Source organism: Miniopterus schreibersii (genome assembly GCF_964146895.1).
Source record: "Miniopterus schreibersii genome assembly, chromosome: 3".
Lineage (NCBI taxonomy): Eukaryota > Metazoa > Chordata > Mammalia > Chiroptera > Miniopteridae > Miniopterus > Miniopterus schreibersii.
In genome coordinates this window covers 4,165,251-4,185,337 of record NC_138103.1, presented here as the reverse complement: position 1 = coordinate 4,185,337, position 20,087 = coordinate 4,165,251, and the positions used below count along the sequence as shown (strand labels likewise).

The 20,087-nt window shown below is 47.5% G+C and overlaps 1 protein-coding gene across 2 annotated transcripts in view; it reads left to right on the top strand.

Annotated features, from left to right (window-relative positions):
* The window catches only part of EEF2K (eukaryotic elongation factor 2 kinase), a 57,592-nt gene extending 44,963 nt beyond the window's left edge, over positions 1–12,629 (top strand). For both annotated transcript variants that reach the window (XM_081132229.1, XM_081132230.1), the window contains 3 exons: positions 4,409–4,533; positions 7,800–7,978; positions 9,283–12,629. In XM_081132229.1, the coding sequence (XP_080988355.1) occupies positions 4,409–4,533; positions 7,800–7,978; positions 9,283–9,392 (414 nt within the window). In that variant the 3' untranslated portion in view covers positions 9,393–12,629. The remainder of the gene's footprint in view (positions 1–4,408; positions 4,534–7,799; positions 7,979–9,282) is intronic.
* Positions 12,630–20,087: the final 7,458 nt, after the last annotated feature.

Below are 20,087 nucleotides of genomic sequence, written 5' to 3'. Positions count from 1 at the left end.
GCTTAAAACAACAGAAATTTATTCTCTCACAGTTCTGGAGACTATAAGTCCAAAACTAAAGTGTTGGCAGGGCCATGCTTCCTCCCTCTTTTCCCATCCAGCTTCTCGTGGGTGCTGGCCTCTGTAGCATCCCTTGGCTTATAGATTCATCACTCCCTCTCCATCTCTATCTTCACATGTCCTTCTGTCTGTCTCCATCTCTGTATCTCTTCTCCTCTTATAAAGACACCAATCATGCCCTGGCCGGTTTGGCTCAGTGGTTAGAGCATCTCCCCGCAGACCAATGGCACGTACTCAATCCCTGGCCGGGTCACGGTGTGTGTGGGAGGCAACCATTCGATGTGTCTCTCTCACACTGGTGTTTCTCTCTCTCTCGCTCTCCCTCCCTTCTGCTCTCTCTGGAAAGCAATGGGAAAAATATCCTCCAGTGAGGATTGAAAAAAAAGATACCAGTCACATGGGATTTAGGGCCCACACTACTCCAAGATGGCCTCGTCTTAACTAATTAACTTATACAAATACCCTATTTCCAAATTGGGTCTCATTTTGAAGTCCTGGGTGGATGTGAATTGGGAGGGACGCTATTTACCCCAGTACACAGGGCTTCCTTATGCCAACACAGAGTATTTTCACCCAATTTTTTTCTCCAAAGCTGGCACACCACACATTCACCCAGACCTAGGCTTCCTCACCCTACAGCATCCTACAGACATGGTTCCTCAGTGGTGCAGATAAAGCTTCCTTATTCTTTTCTTTTTTAATATGTCTTTATTGATTTCAGAGAGGAAGGGAGAGGGGGAGAGAGAGAGAGAAACATCAATGATGAGAGAGTCATTGATCGGCTGCCTCCTGCGCACTCCCCATTGGGGATCGAGCCCGCAACCCGGGCACATGCCCTGACCAGGAATCAAACCCTGACCTCCTGGGTTCATGGGTCGATGCTCAACCACTGAGCCATGCCCGCTGGACTTATCCCTTTTTTTCAACCAAAACAAACCTTGATTTGTAGCATTTTCGGCTTTCTGTGGTGTAAATGTTCCTACTATGGCCGGCTTCATGGTAAATATGACATCACTGAACATGGACTTGGGAAGAAATGTCAGGAGACACCATTATGTGTCACCATATGGGTTCAAAAGACGGTGGTTCTCAACCATTCATTTTGCCCTCTCTCTTTCCAGGGGCCACTTGGCAATGTCTGGAGACATTTTTGTTTGTCACAACTCTGGGAGTACAACTGGCATCTACTGGGCAGAGACTAGGGATACTGCTAAACATCCTATAAGGCACAGGGTGCCCCACAGCACACAATTATCTGATTCAGAATGTCATTGGTGCTGAGGCTGAGAAACCGGAAATAGATGGAAATAACTTCAAGAGCGTAATCAGTAACACATAGTGAAATAATTAGGAAGTGATGAACTGAGTAATTATTACCATTCATTTAACTGTAAGTTTACATAATTTAATTTTTAATAATGGCTTTCAAAATCCCTGAAAATGTTAGTCAGTCTCCTGAGCCTCTAGAGCCAGCTCCCGTGGACCACTGCATGTGGCAAGGAGCCTGGCCCAGCAAGGACACATGGAGGCTTCGAGGCCTGAGCGAAGGAATGCCGGGGCCCAGGATGAGGGGTAGGGTCAGGGCTGGTGGAGATCTCCTCTCTCTGAGACTCCCTGGTAACTGTCCTTGTGATCTCAGACTATATATGCCAGCTGCACCCTAGCACCTACTCTGTAAGCAGACCGAGAGACAATTTCAGTTTCCTCATCTGCAGGAGTCCCAAAGGCCTTTCCGTCGAGTACAGACTCTGGCAGCTCCCCCTAGCACGAGTGCCATTGGATAGGGTGGTGTGGTTAGGGCAGGGCAGGCAGGCGGAAAGTGAGCTGTGTTCAGTCAGGCTTAGGGCTTAGCAAGGAAAACAGTGGTTGCTAGCCCTGAGGGCTGCTGTGTGCTCTAGGAACCTTGTCCCACTTTCCCTAGTGTCCCTGTTTGGGGGCCGTTTTCTGCTGTCTTGCCAAGACATTCATCCAGCACATACTTTGTGAGCATCTTCTACACTCTGGGCACCATCCTAACTTCTCATTCACAACAGCAAACTTCTCAGGTGGGGAAGGATATAATATAGATAATAATTAACAAATGAAAATTTCCAGCAGAATTAAAAATAACCTTTGTAGAGCATTTCCTGTGCCAAGTATTATTCTGAAGTGCTGGAGTTACCGGTGGAAATAGGGTTCTTGGGGTACCGCAGGAATAAGCATCTCTGGAGGCCCCCATGGCAGGATGACATATTGTAGAAAGCTTTATTTCTGTGGAATTAAATCCCTGAGTTTCCAAAGTCCCCCTCTCCCTCAGTTCCGCCATAAAAGTGTAGCTGTGGCTTTAATATGGCTAGAATTAGAGCCAGTGTCCAGAGTTTCCATTCCATGTTGAAGAAGAGTCCAGTCCAGCATCAGACCAGCTGCAGTCCATTAGTTGATTGAGTATGGGGTCCGTATGCAAGAGCCACAAGAGAGAGAATTTCTTTGTTTAGGGGATTATGCATTCCCACATTTTCATGGGCTTGCAGTGACCACACCCATTCTGGCCAATGATCTCTGTTCCCAGGTGTGACTGACAGGCAAGGACCTTTCCTATATCACCCCAACTTCACTGCATATGCATCTGTCTCCTGTTTGTTGGACCCCTTCCCCCAGTGATCTCCAGGGAATGGGCCGGTGGCTCCCTGGGGAGTGTGAAATTGCAGCTTCCTGGTGAAGCTGCCCAGATTACGTGCCTATAATGTCTGGCCTTTCCTTTGCTCCTTTCTTATTATTAATAACTAGCTAATTACAACAGTATCACTGGGGAGAAAATATGGTAGGGAGTGTGATCAAGAGTGACTGTAGAGCCTTTTGTATTAGGCCACAGTTTCCAGCTGCGGGGGAGGCTGGGAAATGTAGTCTAGCTGGTCAGCCATGCACCAGCAAAAACATGGTGGGTGAGAATGGATATGGAGGACAACTGGTAGTCCCTGCCACACTTCCTAAAGCCTAAAGATTGAAAAGGACCTCAGAGGCTGATATGAGGGCTTGGATTTGTCTCTGAGGAAGACAGGAAGCCTTGGAGCAGCTTTGATGGAGTAATGTGACCTGACTTGGGCTTCAAAGGCCTCCCTCTGCCTGCTGCTATGGACTAGGTCTTGGGGGAGCAGGATGGAAGCTGGTGGGAATGCAGCCGCCAAGGAAAACAGCCTGGAAGCTCCTCAAAGGCTAACCATACACTTACATGTGACCCAGCAATTCCACTCCATAGTGTATACCCAAGAGATTAAAAACATACATCCCCACAAAAAAACGGTACATAAATGTTCACAGCAGCATTATTCATAATAGCCAGAAAGTGGAAAAGGACAAATATCCATCAACTGATGACTGGTGAGTGGATAAACAAAATGTGGTTTATCCAAACAATGGAATGTTATTTGGCCAACAAAGAATGAGGCACAGACACATGCTACACCGTTGGTGGACCTTGAAAACTTTATGCTAAATGAAACAAGCCAGCCACATATTGTATGGTGACATTTATATTCAATGTCCAGAACAGGGAAGTCTCTAGAAACAAGTGGTGGATGGGTGGTTGCCCAGGCCTGGGTAGGATGGGGCAGTTTGGAGGTGACAGTTAAGGGGTTTGGTGTTTGGGTTGTCTGAAGTTGTTACGGTGATGGTTGCACATTGTGTGGATATACTAAAACGATTGAATTGGGTGAATTGTATGATATGTGAATTATATCTCAATAAAGCTGCTAAAATTTTTTTAAAGAGTGGAAGCAGAGCCCTAACCAGTTTTGCTCAATGGTTAGAGCATCAGCCCACGGACTAAAGGGTCCCAGGTTCAATTCAGGCCAAGGGCATGTACCTTGGTTGCAGACTCGATCCCTGGCCCTGGTCAGGGCACGTGCAGGAGGCAACCAATCGATGTGTCTCTCTTACATTGATGTTTCTCTCTCTCTCCGTCTCTCTCCCTTCCACTCTCTCTGAAAAGCAATAGAAAAAACTATCTTCAGGAGAGGATTTAAAAAAATAAAATAAAATAAAATAATAAAATAAAAAGAGTGGAAGCAGAGAGCTGTGCCCTGTTGGAGGCAGGGGATGGGTGGCTCTTTGGAATAATCAGAGCAGGCAGAGGACAATGAGTGGGAGAGAGCTAAGCTTCTGTCTCCCCTCCTGATGGGAACCCAAGGAGCTCATTGCAGCAGGGTGCTAGCCCTTCTCCCTTTCTCACAATGTGCAGTTCTACAGCAGCCCCAGCCCAGAGATCTCGAAACAATTCAAGAAATGAGAAGATTGATCAGTGGGATCCCGGCAGCCCTGCCAGTGCAAGTCTCATGCCCTTTTCTCTCCCCTCTCTGGTTGGTATTGACAGGAGACAGAAGAAAATAAAACCAAAGGATTTGATTACTTACTGAAGGCAGCTGGAGCTGGCGACAGACAGTCCATGATCTTGGTGGCACGGGCCTTTGACACTGGCCAGAATCTCAGCCCAGACAGGTACTGTGGCCGCCACTCAGGTGGAGCTGGTGGGAACCTGGGCTACAGGTGGAAGTTTCCTCCTCCAGTATCAGCACAGACCTGGGTTCCAGGCTTGGCTCCCCACGGAGTCACAGTCCAGCGACCATGGGCAAGTTATTTTACTTCCCTGGCCTCAGTTTCTTCATTGTGTAAAATGGGAATAATTATAGAACCTACATCCAGGGTTGTTTGTGAGGGTTAAATGGGATGGCTTCTGTAATTCTCACTGTCCCTGGCCCAGAAAGCATGAGATACCTGGCGGCCAGCTTAGCCGATACAGGGAAAGATTTGCCTGAGAGTCTGAAAGGACAGCAGCGTCGGGCCCAGAGGAGTTGTCCCTGGATGTTAGGATTATGGGTGATTAGAATTTACTCTTCCTGTTTTTATTTTTGTTATTTTTCACTCCCGAGAGGGAGGAGAGGGAAGGAGGCAAGCTCCAGGGGTGAGCTCAGGCCTGGTGTGAGTTTTCCAGAGTGGCTCTGAGACTCCTGAAGGGTAGGACTGCAGGTGTTCACTCTTCTTCAGTTACCGCTCAGGCTGAGATGCCAGGACTGGCTTCTGCAGTGGGAGGAGGGGAGGATGGCCCAGCTCCATCTCTTCTCCTTGGCTGGACCAGTGAGTCGTCCCAGAAGTCCAGGCTGAGCAGAAGACAGTTGGGGGAATTGAATTGGTAATGGGACACTTTGTGGTTCCCCTTGGATCTCAGCTACCCCCTGCTGTCCTCAGGAGCCCGTGGCTTTCTGGAAGGGAGCAGGGTGAGCACATTCATCATCTAAACCTCCAGGGTTGGAGCAACCTGGCAGTTCCTCTTTTGTGGATCAAGGTCTCATCTCCCTCTCACTGGGTTTGGAAGGAAAGTCAGGATCCTGGTTCTTATCATATCAAGCTCTCAGAGTCTAAAACATCTGGATACGTGACCTGCTGCCTGTATTGTGCAAAAATGTATCGGACACCTACTGTATTGCCCCCTTAAATCTTAACCACTCTTTCACAGTGGTGATTTTATTTCACTGAGAATAAGAATCGGGTCTTCACTGTCTGCAGTCCCAGTGTTCTGCACAGGGCCTGGCTCAGTAGTTGTTTGAATGAATGAACCAACACATCTCTTTGGCACTGACAGGGCAGGGATGTTTGGCCCCATTTTATGGATGAGAAAACTAGTTCTGAGAGGTGAAGGGACTTGCCCATGGTAAAAGAGCAAGTAAGTGGCAGAGCTGAAACCTAGGTCTTCTTACCTCTCCTGCAGTGGACTATCTACATGGCCTGCTTCTTAGTGGACTCAGAACTATACTGTCACAGAGGGGAGGTGAACAAAAAAAGACACGGCATGATTGTGTCGGATCAAACACCAGTGTACGTGGTGCCCATGGAGTGCAGTGGGGAAGCATGGCCTGGGCGGGGGTGCTCGCGCTGGGCACCTAAAATCTTTGCTCTTTGTGTTTTCACGTCTCTTTTGCCTACTTTTTCTTTGACATGATAGTCTTTGTTGTTGATTTGTAAGAACTTTTTATATATTAATGCTATTAACTCTTCAGCATGAGTTGACTTAAAAATTTCTTTTCAGAGATAACTGCCATAGATGTGGGGGGACAGGGGCTGGCACGGGTGCCACTCAGTTACCATTGTTTATGGGTTTGGGGATACATTGATTTTTAATATTTATGTAGTTAAACCTATCAAAGTTTTTTATATATAGCTTTTACTATAGTCATTTATTTTTCTTCCTCATTCCAAGCAGCTCCAGCCTCTTCCCTTCAGGGACCATTAATTAAGGGCCACTCTGGGTAAGGCAGGGCCCCATGTAGGCCCAAACTTGCATGTAAGGGGTTTCCACCTCCTCAGAAGTTGCCACCTAATAGGGGAAGAAAAAGTCATTGGAGATTCCAAAGCAGGGTGGGCACCCTGACCACTGGGTGTGGAGCCAGATGGGTGGGGGTGGGGTGGTTGGGGTGGGAGAGAGAGATTAGGCCCTCCCCTCTTCCCATTTAATAGTTCCAGGCAGTTCTGCTTTGCCCTGCAAGACCAGGGAGGGTCAGAGGTGAAAGGGGTGAAAATCTAGTTTAGTGGCTTCCAGACAAATGTTAAAACCTTAGTTTGTTAGATGAGTCACCAATAATTTTCAAAAGATTTCCCTTTTCTGTAAAACAAGGAGGAGTCAGCGTTAGCTCCTGAAGGCTGTCCTAGCCAGGCATGTATTTGCCCTTCATCGGTGCCTGCTTCCATGGGCTCCCGTTCTCTTTGGGGAAACTAATCCACAGACTGAGGCAATTGTAAGAAATAGGGTGTTTGGGGACGGCCACTCTGAAGGAGTGACATGAGCTGAGGTTGGAGGGATGAGGAGCCAGGTGTGGAAAGAAGGGGAAAGAACGTTCCAAGCAGAGCAGCAGGGGCAAATGCCAGGGAGCAGGTAGGAGCTGGTGTGTCTGGGAACAGAAAGCCTGGCGTGCGGGGTCAGCAAGAGCTAAAACTAGGGGCTGCGCCAGGTCAGGGAGCGCCTCGGAGGAGAGGACCGCAAGTCATTGTAGCTGTTTTTCCTGGAACCTTCTTATCTGCGTCTCTTTGCTCTTTCCTGATGTGCCTGGCAATACAGTTAGTACACCCAAAGAGAAAGCCCGCTGCCCTGTTTGCTCTGTATTGTGTGTTTAGATTTGCTTGGAACCTGTGTGTGCCCTTGGTGGTTTGGCCATTCACGTGCTGCCGCAGGAGAGAGAGTTGAGGCTAGAGTGCCAGAGCCAAGAGGGAGCCAGCTCTTCCCCGGCAGGCCCTGCCCAGTGCTGGAGGGGAGCCGGAGCTGGCTGCACAGGCCTGCCATGAGATGGGGCCACACAATACCCTTCCCTCACATGGTTCTGGAGGCCTTACACAGGGGCCCCCACTCACCTCCTCTCTTACCCAGTCAGAGGGCAGATTGACTGGGATACCAGCCACTGCTAATGCTGGCCCACAGGGTGATACCTTGTTTAAACTGGAAAAATGCCTCTCTTCCTCAAAATGCTTTACTACCACTGTTGGAAAATTGTTGTAATATACCAGTTTTGTTAGGGAAAGCTAAAGACCGCTCTCTCAGTAAATCTACAAATCTGAGGTGTGAACGATGCCCCTTAGATATGGTGACATCGGGTGCTGTGGGTCATGATTCATATTTGGTGGCCCCCCTAGGATCCCTGACTTGCTCCTCCTGCTGATGGGCCTTCTCCCTCCTGCCTGGTTGTCACGGTAACCTCCCTCCTTTATCCCCTGCCAAGGTCCCAAGACTGGCCAGAGGCTCTGCACTGGTACAACACTGTCCTGGAGACAACGGACTGTGACGAGGGCGGTGAGTATGACGGGATGCAAGACGAACCCCGGTACATGCTGCTGGCCAGGGAGGCTGAGATGCTGTTCGCAGGCGGCTTCGGGCTGGAGAAGGACCCGCAGAGATCAGGTAGGGCCGGGCAGACCTGCTCCTGCGGTGGGACGGGGAGGGACGTGATTCCTGTCCCACTGGGAATTATGGCAGGACGTGAGGCTAGTCTCTCTCTCACTGGTGGGAGGAGGGTGCATACAGGCCCTCTATTTTGCCAGGCGGGATACCCCCATGGTGCTGGCTTAGGCGGGGGCTTCATGGAGCTGGTGTGCAGATGAACATTTTTGTTGTAATGGTTATATATTAGGGACTTGGGTTTGGGGGTTGTTGGGTTTTTTTACAATTAAAAAGAAATTGAACTGACATTTTTGTAACCTAAACTTCACCATTTTAAAATGTACGAGTTCGGTGGTGCTCAGTGTCTTCAGGATGCTGTGCAGGCCTCACCACTGTCTAATTCCAGATCGTTTCCATCAGGCCAAAAAGGAAACCCGTCCCTGGTAACAGTGACTTCCTCCCCCGCCCCTTCATTCCTAGAAACCACTAGCTTACTTTTTGTCTTTGTGGACTTACCTGCTCTGGACGTTTCATATAGATGGAACCATGCAGTACGTGGCTTTTGTGCCTGGCTTCTTCCACGGAGCATAGTACTTTCAAGGTCCATCACGGTGTAGCATGAATTGGTACTTTGTTCCTTTCTGTTGCCTAATAATATTCCATGGCATAGATGTACTATGTCCTGTTTATCCATTCAGCAGTTGACACACACATTAGATATTTTTTTTTCTGTTACATAATAAACACACTGAACTCAATAATATTTTCCTTATTTCACAGGTATGGGATGAGTTTAAGAAAAATTTTAAGGGTGTGTAAAAGATCAAGCAAATAACTCAATTCTATAACCCCTTATTTGAAACTTCTAAATCCCCAAAGGTCTGAAAACCACGCGCTTCTGTTCGTGCGGCACAAATTCATGCGGCGGCCAAACCCGCCCACAACCGCCGCGTGGCTGCTGCTGGTCTTTATTTCTTCCGCTTCCGTACATTCGCCCACTAGCCCCGCGGAAGTCCGCCGCCTGGTTCTCATTGGCTCAAAGGGAACCACCGCCCGCCCCTTAGCCAGTCACGGTGCCCATCCAGACGGCTTACTCTGATTGGCTATGCCTCAGTCTGGGCCAATCCCTGCGGGCCTGGTGGGGAATGAGGTGCTTTGATTGGTCAGACTCGGATCACATGACCACCCAGAGCCCCACCCAGGTGGTGTGGCGCGAGAGGGAATTACAGGAGCTGGGGTGCTGCTCCCAGGGACGGTCGGGGTCCCGGGGCTGCCAAAAACGCCGGGTGGCTGAGCCGTTTGTGGCCCCCTTTGCTGTCTTGCAGGCGACTTGTACACCCGGGCGGCCGAGGCGGCGATGGAAGCCATGAAGGGCCGGCTGGCCAACCAGTACTACCAGAAGGCCGAGGAGGCCTGGGCGCGGATGGAGGAGTAGCGGCCGGGACACCTGCGGGCCAGGCCCAGCGACAGGGCTGCGCGGGAAAAGGACCCACAGGCTACTTAGGGGTCCTTTGGGGGGAAGGGGCAAGTATTTTTAGTGTGTTGTAAATGAACTTTTGTATGTTTCTTTGACTCTTGAAAATGCCTTTGCTCTCAGCAGAGACACTGTAGCTGTCCCCCAGGGCAGTATTTTGGGGGAGTGGGGATTGAAAAATCAGCCTAACGGACCAGCATATCGTTTTGAGGCCCTCGTTTTGTTTTGTCACGAGATGTGAGAAAGTGCTTTTCTGCCGTGGAAAATACTAGGGCTTCGCTCACCGGCGCCTTCAGGCCGGACGGCAGTCTCAGGCCCACAGAGCCCGAGTTTCCTGAGCCGGAGGGGGCTGTGTGGCTGCGCGCGAGCTCTCCGTGGGGGCGTGGACGGTCCCGACAGTGCACAGCCTCCCCTCAGCGTTCGGAAGCATGCACGGCGTAGCTCTGAATGTGAGATGGTGCGACACCCTGGCCCCCTTCTGCCATGGCGGAGGGCCCGGCCCACATGGACTGTTTTCTCATCTTGTGGTTCAACTTCCTTCCCGAAATGGCAGCTGATTTCCTGGAATACAGCCAAATTCCATTTTTAAGCATGCTTTCTACAATGGGCTTTACAAAACAGTTTGATGTTTGCATGCACCCACTGGCTGCCTCTGCTCTGTAAGCTAGTGTAGAAGTGGGTGTACCTGGAGATTTTCCCGTGGAAGGACAGTGGCCTGGCATGGTGAAGGCCTTCCTCAAGCGGCCCTGTCCTCTGCGCCTCTGGCGGCATCCACAGTGTGACTCAAGTGCCCCTGGTACAGGATTCCTTCGTGTTCTCTCAGCATCTGATGTCCAGCCCTCATCCTTGGCATCTTCTGCTTGAAGCGAGGCGGATTTTCTTGTCAGTCACAGCAGGATGGACTCAGCAGCGGCACCTTGAGGTTTACCTCCCACGTTGAAGAATGAGAGAGCAGGAACTAACAATAGTTTCCACATGGCCAGACAGTGGCTAATTGTACATAATGAGCTTTTTCTTTAAAAAGACCTCAGTAGCAGTAGGATTTCAGTTGGTATTTCAAATAGCAAAGAAAACACTGCTTTGATCACCAGGTGGTTAAGGAGCTTCTCTTTATTTGTTGAAAAGTCAAAACATAAAGCAGAGTGTGACATATAAACCATTCTGATCTGTTCATTGAAAAGGCCTTGCTGTGGAGCCATGAACCTGTGCAAGCACTGGGTTCCAAAGTCCAGCGTGCCCAGAGGAAAACCAAGCAGAGCTAAAATCACCCCTAGCGTACCTATAAATGACAGTATCCCTCGTTTGTATGTGGACTTGTCACAGCCAGTTCCCTTTAGAAGTTAGAGCTGATCACTCTTTTTCCATTTGCAGCAGATCAAGTAGTAGTTTTTTGTTTTTTAAACCAGTGCATACAGTTAAATTGCATTATTAAATGTAAGCCACAAGCAACTTTATTGTGACTTAATATCTTCAAAGTAATCAAGTCTCATATAATTCATGCTCCTTTGTTGTCATTAATTCAGCCAATCTGCTCTTTCTGAGACTTTATGATGCAGATTCCTGACCACCTCTGTCCTTTCTTAGTTACGCGCATTAGTGCTTTCCTTTAACACGGGGGATCGGCAAACTTTTTTTGTAAAGGGCCAGATAGTAAATGTTTTAGGCTCTGTGGGCCATATGGGCTTGGCAGGGCCTCAGTCCTGCTGTGGTAGAGCAGAAGCAGCCATGGACAATACCTAAACCAATGGGTGTGGCTGGTGTTCCAATAAAACTTTATTACCAAAGCAGGTGGCCTGCTTGGGCTGTAGTTTTCCCACCCCTGCTCTAATCCTTGACTGGGAGCTACTATAGTAAGTTCTAGGAATGAGGTATCACAATTTTCCAACTGCCAGCTCAAACACACTGTGCCTTGGCACAGAGTAGGCACTCAATAAATGTGAACAAATGGAGAGCCAATGCTAGTCACTGCACTCACTCTTTGTAGCTCTGGTTCCTCCATCCAGTTAATGATTCATTGTCTGGATTGGCTTGAACCACCACCCCTGCCTTTCCACCCAGCCACCCACATGGCCTTAGTGTCAGCTGTTGGTGCCCTCTTCTCCAAGAGGTTGCAGTGGCCTGGATATAGGTTTAAGCAAATGCTTCCTTAAGGACCATTGAGAGTAGGATGATCTGTAGGATGTTGAGGTCCTTCCGAGCCAGCAGAACTTCACCTTCAAAAACCTAGTTTTGTGCCTTCTAAAACTGGTTAGGGCATCTTCTTTTACCACAAATGCTGAGCATGCAAACAATTGCCGCCCCCCTACCCCCTGCCAAATCCCAGGACAGTCCAGCCCCACTAGAAAATATCAGACAGTCTTTGAGATTAGATAAGGAGAGTTGGGGATATCTGGTACCTTCGATCACAGATGGAGAAACGGAGGTTCTGGAAGGTAGAACCTTTCACAGTGACACTGCTGGTTGGCTGCTAAGCTGGAGTTGGGATTTGAGAGCTGCTGTTATGTAGAAGATCCTGGGAATAAAATTTAAAGTTAAACTGGACTGTAATGTCCCTTTCAGTTTTGCTACAGGTGGGAAAAAAAGCCTTGGCCCTGGCCCTGTAGCTCAGTTGGTTAGAGTATCGTCCCAATACACCAAGGTTGCAGATTTGATTCCCAGTCAGGGCACATACAAGAATCAACCAATGAATGCATAGATCAGTGGAACAACAAGTTGATGTCTCTATCTCTCTAAAATCAATAAAGAAAAAATATTTTTTAAGGTTGTATTGATATAAAAAGGGAAAAAAGTCCCAAACCCCAGTGTATCTAAATATCCCTCTTCCTTCCCCCTCATTTGAGGCACTGTGGGAATTTATCATTGAATGCTGCTTTGATGACCCAGCCAGATAAACTACCCTTTTGCTATTTTAGTGACTTCATTTCTTCCTGTCCCCGGCCACTGCACATTTATTTGCAGTACTGGACATGTTTTACTAATCAACAAATGTTTACATAAGTATGTGCAGCTGAGGGGGGGTGATGACAAAATATGCATATTCTCTGTGTGGATTTGTACCTGTTACTGGTGTTTCTAGTCTCTGGGGTAACCATTTAACCTGGACAAGGTGGGCCCAGAGAAGTGGCTTGCAATATAGATTTATTTTTGCATATGTATTAAGTTCCATTTCGTGTTTCCAAATAAAGCAATTTCTTTCCTTCTGGTCTCAAATTCATTGTCTCCTGTTAGCAAGCGTGGAGGAGCTGGCTGGAGGCAGAGGTAAACTGGGGGGGGGGGGGGGGCTGTAAAGGGGCAACTGTGGTTCAGCTCCAAATAATTGTCACCATGAAGAGTGTGTGCCCAGTGTTGCCCCATTTTCTGGTGTTTCAAGAGCTTTTGAAAACTGAATTTTTTAATGCAAGGTCTTCTGATTTTTAACATTTCTAATAAGTTCTGATTAAAAAAAAATACTTTTATTGACTTCAGAGAGCGGAAGGGAGAGAGAGAGAGAAAAACACCAATGATAAGAGAGAATCATTGATTGGCTGCCTCCTGCATATCCCCTACTGGGATCAAGCCCACGGCCCCAGCATGTGCCCTGACCTGGAATCAGACTGTGACCTCCTGGTTCAGAGGTTGACACTCAACCACTGAGCACACCAGCCTGCCCAGTTCTCATTTTTAAAAAAAAATACATATTGATTCCAGAGAGGAAGGGAGAGGGGGAGAGAGAGAAACATCAATGATGAGTCACTGATTGGCTGCCTCCTGCACGCCCCCCACTGGGGATTGAGCCCTCAACCCGGGCTTGTGTCCTGACCAGGAATGGAACCCCAATCTCCTGGATCCTAGGTTGGTACTGAACCTCTGAGCCACACCAGCCGGGCCCAGTTCTGATTTCTTAAAAGCCTTCCAGATTTGGCCCGGGTGCTGTCCCTCTGCTTTAGATAAAGTATATGAGTCTCTTTTTAATTTTTCTCAGCTATAAAACAAAGAATAATCTTTACCATTACAGAGTTGTCATCAGCTTCAAAGAAGAATATGCATATTAAAGATGGTTTGTGATCCAAAGCTTAAGAAAATCCTGGCTACGGGTATGATCATTCGTTTCAAGTGAATGTTTTTTAATTTTAAGAAATGTGCACATTAGCGTAGCTGTGACGGTAGGTTGAACATATTTAGGTGCATGCTCCTAAGTCCCCACGAACATGACAAGAAAGAGATTGTGTTAATGGCATAAGCCCAAGGGGATGACGATAAAGAGGCATCACAAGCAACAAAGCTTTGGATGCTGGAAAGCAGATGGACTGCAATTGAATTAGCAATTAGGAATGTCTCCAAGAAGACTAAATCTGAGGTCAGCAGTAAGGAAGTTTGAGGAACAACCCAGTTGTCATCATTGAAGAACCCCCAAGGGGCTGAGGCACTGGCAAGAGGTACTGTCTACATTCTGGAAGTGAGAATAAAATGGGGTAAAACTGTAGGGTCAGTTGAAAGACTATTCAAGAGTCAAAATAGTAGATGTGCTCCCCTGCAGAGCCCGCCAGCCCGCTGCCTCTCTCTCAGCCTGCAGAAGCTGGGACACCAACCACAGTAGACAGGCTACTCTACTGAAAGGAGAGTTAAGTGGAAGCTTCCATAATGGATGTGGAGGCTCCCCCAGCCTTTTCCCCTGCGCTCCCAGGCACTGGAAGCCTGACTTTGGCCCTCCTGACAGGAGGCCAGCAATTGAAGAAATCTGTAGGGAATCTGACCAAAGATAAAAGACAGAGGTGCTCCTGGCTAATGAAACAGGCTGGCGGGAGTACCTCACAGGAGAATCCGCAGCCACCAAGTTCTACCCACACCCACAGAAATCCCTAGACAACTTAGGAGAGCCCATTCTTAAGCATGAAAAAAACAGCCATATGTAAGGAATGTCCATATGTAAGGAAGGCATGTCATATAAAACACATAAAGCAACAGAAGAAAATGTCTTGCAGGAAACCAGAGAGAAGAAAACTTTTAAAAACAAAGTTATTAGTGTACTTACATAGGATAGGGTATCCATGGAAAGAGACCAAGATGTGACTATAAGAACTCACAACTAAAGTGTTCCTGTAAACGAAATGTGACCCCCAAAATGAGTAACAAAGGTGGGAAAATAGTTGAGGAAATCTCCCAGGAAAAGAGAAAATTCTAGGAGTTGGAGGAACAGGCAAACTCGGCTGCACTACTGTTCCACAGGGGAACAGTTGTAATTGTTTTTCTTTTTAAATTTATCTTTATTGTAGAAAGTATTACAGGTGTCCCATTTTCCCCCCCAATTGATCCCCTCCACCTCGCTCCCACCCCGTCCCCAGGCCTTCACCCCGTTGTCCATGGGTTATGCATATAACTTCTTTGGTTAATCTCTTCCCACCCTCCACCCCTCTTCTCGCTTCTCTCTGAAATATGATCGTCTGTTGCCTGCGTCAATGTCTCTGGATCCATTTAGTTCGTCAGATTCTTTTGTTCATTAGCTTCTTAAAGAAGAACCTTCAATATTTCCTGTAGTGCTGGTCTGGTGGTGATGAACTCCTTTAGCTTTTTCTTATCTGAGAAGCTCTTGATTTGACCTTCAATTCTAAATGATAGCTTTGCTGGGTAGAGCAATCTTGGTTGTAGTTCCATGTTTTTCATCACTTTGAATATTTCTTGCCACTCCCTTCTGGCCTGCAAGCTTTCTGTTGAGAAATCAGCTGACAGTCCTATGGGGGCTCCCTTGTAGGTAACTAATTGCTTTTCTCTTGCTGCTTTTAAGATTCTCTCTTTATCTTTAACCTTTGGCATTTTAATTATGATGTGTCTTGCTGTGGGCCTCTTTGGGTTCCTTTGTTTGGGACCCTCTGTGCTTCCTGGACTTGTAAGTCTATTTCTTTCCCCAGGTAGGGGAAGTTTTCTGTAATTATTTTTTCAAATAGGTTTTTAATTTCTCTTTCTTCCCCTCTGGTATCCCAATAATACGAATGTTGGGCCTCTTGAAGTTGTCCCAGAGGCTCCTTATACTATCTTCATATTTCTGGATTCTTTTTTCTTTTTGCTCTTCTGGTTGAGTGTTTTTTGTTTTCTCATGTTCCAAATTGCTGATCTGATTTTCAGCGTCCTCTACTCTACTGTTGATTCCCTGTAAATTATTCTTCATTTCAGTTCCTGTAGCCTTCGTTTCAAATTGGTACTTTATTATGTTATCGATTTTCTCAGTTATTTCTCTAATAGTCTGCTTAAATATCCTTATAAACAAAATCCTGAACCTTGTATCTAGTAGCTTGCTTGGTTCTATTTCATTTAGTTCCTTTTCTGGAGATTTCTTCTGTTTTTTCCTCTGTGACATGTTTCTTTGCCTCTGCATTTTGGCTGCTTCCAGGTGTTTGTTCCTATGTATTAGGTAGAGCTGCTATGTTTCCTGGAATTTGTAGAGTGGCTGTGTAGTAGGTGTTCTGTAGAGTCCAGTGGCTCAGCCTCCCAGTCAATTGAGCTGGGCCTTCTAGGTGCTCCCCTGTGTGGGCTGTGTGCACTGTCCTGTTGTAGTTGAGCCTTGGTTGCTGTTGGAATCACTGGGAGGAATTGACCCCCAGGCCAAACAGCTGTGAGGACCAGCTGCAACTAGAGACAGAGAGCTGCTGTGCTGGAGACACCCCTATGGAGCAGGATTTACTTCAGTGGGGCTTTGGTGTTCACCAAGTGCATCCCTTGAGTGTCACTCGTGGATGTGGTAGGGTTGTAATCCAGCATGGTCAAGTCTGACCACCAGGTGCACTGTCTCTGGAGCCTCCAGGGAGGTGCAAAGTCAGCCTGTGCCAGTGCCTTGCCCAGGGCCACCCAGCATGAGCTACACAGCAAACCGTAGTTGGCTGCTACTTGTGCTGGGCTTGGAGGTGCCCAGGAGAGGCCCAGCTATGAGCCAGTGCAGGCTGCCCTAGTGCCAGGCCTGGGGCCACTTATCAAGCTGTACGGGGCCCGCTGCTGCTTGTTTGGGAGATTTTAGGAAAGTCCTAAGCATGAGGCTGGAGAGGCCACTTGCACAGAAAAGCCCCTGGAAATGGCCTGGATGAGCTGCAGATGGGGAGGGGCGGGGCCTCCGGGAATCACGGGGCGGGGCCAAGGGTGTGAGTCAGGTGCTGGCGACTCAAACATGGCGCCTGCCTGCCGGCTGTTCGGGGAGGACTCGCCACAGGAGCCATGGCCTCCGCCAGCCCTTCTGCCCGGGAGGAAGCCACCCCTCCACCTCTCGCCCCGACTTCAGGCAGGTTAGTTCCCCCCGAGTGTCCCGGGTCCTTTCAGGCCGCTGCCCGGCGCTGGGCTCAGAGGGAGCGTCCGAGTGAGTCCGTGCGCGGCCCTTTAGAGGAGCTGCTGGGGCTCCCGCAGCCTCCGCGACCCTCAGCACAGTCCCCGCTGGTTTCACAGCCCGGAGTTGTGGGGCCGTCTCTTCCCGGCCTGCAGCCCTGGGCTGGGGGCCCGCTGTGGGGCTGGGACCCCTCGCTCCTCCGGGAAACCTCTGCCAGTGAGATTCCCTCTGGAGTTTAACCCGGGGCACCGGGTGTGGGCCCACGGCCCCGTCTCTGCGATCCAGCCCCTACCCGCCCGCGTCTCCGCCCCTCCTCCCGGTCTCGATGCTCCTTCAGTTCCCTGGTTGTGGGGCTTCTGTGCAGCCGGATCTCAGGAGGCTCTGAGTGATGGTTGTTCTGTGTTTTAGTTGTGATTTTGATGTGGTTGCGGGAGGCAGCGGGTGCAGCTGTTATCTACACTGCCATCTTGTTTGCGTCTCTAATTGTTTTTCTTTTTGCTTCATGGAGAAATTAGCCAAGGGCAGCCTAAGATTATTTATGTGTAGCTTTTTAATAATCTTTTCTTGGCCTTTTAAATTTTGAGATGAGAATTCTAAGATCTTAATTTCATAATCAAAATTTTCATGTAGCCTTTAAATATGGATCGAACTTACATGTAAATATAGATATCATTTTTACTAAATTGTATTTACCACATGTTGATTAAAATGTATATAAATGTAACAGTCCTACCACTGTACAAGTCATTTAGCAGTAAGCAAACACTTTTACTGTAATATAATTAGGGTTCCAAAACGATTTGGTGTCGGTCTTTCTACCTTGACATAGTTATCAGTATTTAAGGTCACCAAAAGGAACTCATAGTCTGGTTGGGCCTGGGTTTGTTTTTTTCCTTGTATGAGCCCTTTGAGGTATCCACTTGTTTTTCTTTCTACATATAGTGCTTATATTTCTTTCTGACTTCATGAACAATTTTAGTTTCCCTCATTATAAGCTAAATCAATTCCAGACAATTAAAGCTCTTAATATTAAGTAGTATCTATTGGGAAAAAAAGTATGATAGTCTTAATTAAAACAAGACAAAGTAACTTTCTTTTTCTTTCTAATCCTCATTTCCAGAGAGAGGGGAAGGGAGAGAGAGAGAAACATGGATGTGAGAGAGAAACATCAATCAGCTGCCTCTCGACCAGGGATGGAACCTTCAACTCGGGCATGTGCCCTGACTGGGAATTGAACTTGCCACCCTCTTGTGCAGAGGACAATGCTCCAACCAACCAAGCCATACTTGCCAGGGCAAAAAAAAAAGTAACTTTAAAAAAAACCTCTAAGAACCTAACATAAGTTGTAGAAAGAACAGAGAACTAAAGGGGAGAGAATCTTTTTAAAAATTCAAAAACATTTCTTGGAACCAAAGGATGTGTATTTCCAGAACAACAGGGCCCATCAAGTACCTAGCCAATGGATAATATTAGACCTATGCCAAGATTCATCGTCACAAAATTTCAGAACATTGAGGATACTGGGAGCTTCCAGAAGGTAAGAACAAGTTTTATACAAAGGATGGAGAAACAGAATGACATCAGACATCTCAACAGTAACATTGGAAGTTGGAAGATGATGCCTTCTAAATTCAGGGGAAAATGCTCTTTGGCCTACAATCTTAAGTTCAAACTATTAATCAAGTATAAGGGTAAAAGAAAGACATTTTCAGACATGTAAATTCTCAAAAAATAATGTAATCTCTCATGTACTCTTTCTCCAGAAGATACTGGAGGATTTGTTCTGTCAAAAGAGGGCCAGTATTGCCCTGGCTAGGTAGCTCGGTTGGTTGGAGCGTTGTCCTGTACACCAAAAGGAAAAGTTGCGGGTTCAATTCCTGGTCAGGGCACATACCTAGGTAGTGGGTTCAATTCTCATTTGGGGTGCGTATAGGAAGCAATCACTGTTTCTCACATCTGTGTTTCTCCTCTCCCCCACTCTCCGTCTCCCTTCCTCTCTCTCTAAAAAATCAATAAAAACATATCCTCAAATGAGGATAAAGAGAAGAGAGAGAGAAAGGGCCAGTATGGGGGGACTAACAAGAAATGCATGTCACATATCCAGCAGAAAAAGGCTAATTCAGTTCCCCAGATGAGGGTGAAGGGTGATGCTATAAACCTAGAGTTTACTGCCCCTGCCAGGGGGCTTTGGGAGAAATGTCTTCCCAGAGGCTGAAGCTGTAAATGAAAACACAGGTTTAGCCACCTGTAGCAACAAAAGCCAAACTTTTAAGACAGGTGCTGGTGCAAAATAAAAGGTTTATTCAGGTGTCCTGACCTGGGAGAAACGGTGGACTCCCATCTCAAAACCATCCCCCTTCCTGCTCAAGCCCACCGTTCTAATAGAAATAGGTAGGAGAGGGCTTTTTTCCTATCCAATTATCTTGTTAGCTTCTGGAGTGCTCTGGCCCTGTCCATTCATCTTTCTAGCTTTTGGCACACTCAGTGTAAGAACCTTCCCCTGCACCATTTTGGCCAACAGGGAGACTCCCCGGCACTCCCTGAATGTCTACAGTAACAATTCAAAACTATGGACCCTTCAGAACTCTGGATCCTTTAATTTTACAAGGGTAAGTGGGTGGAAGTCTCATCTTCTGTAGTTTCTTCCTGCTGTTAAGGGGTGTAGTCTTACCTATCCCCAGGTCCAGAGATTCTTACTATCTACTAAAAGAAGAGGGGGGTCAAGAATGGAGGGAAGCCTTTACACGAGGGAGGAGGATTGCTGTCTTCAGAAGGCAGCATACGCAGCGTCTAAAGGATGGCACTGCTGAACAAGTGAAGCTGGAAGACTGCTTCATATTTCAAGAGGTTATGTTGCAGATGGACTTCCAAAGTGAGACCTGTTGTGCAGACAAGTGTTTAGTGAGGGGTATGCCTAGTAGTACAGGGGAAATAGTAGTGAAATCAGAAACTGGAGAGACTAAAGGGTCTCCATTACCTAATCCTGAGCGGAACTTTGGGTGGCACACCCAACAGCCAGATAAGTTTGCTGAGGAAACCACCGTCTGGGAAATGCAGACAAAGGCATTATTGGTCCAAGCATGGGCATAAAGTATAGCAACTGTCTAAAGAAATGAAAAACGCCTGGTTGGTGTGGCTCAGTGGTTGAGCATCAACCCACGTACCAGGAGGTCACCGGTTTGATTCCCGGTCAGGGCACATACCTGGGTTTTGGGCTCGATCCCCAGTAGAGGGTGTGCAGGAGGCAGCTGATCGATATTTCTCTCTCATCTATGTTTCTACCTTTCTATCCCTCTCCTTTCCTCTCTAAAATCAATAAAAACATATTTTTAAAAAACCATGCAATACCTGACTGCTTATTTGGGGGCACT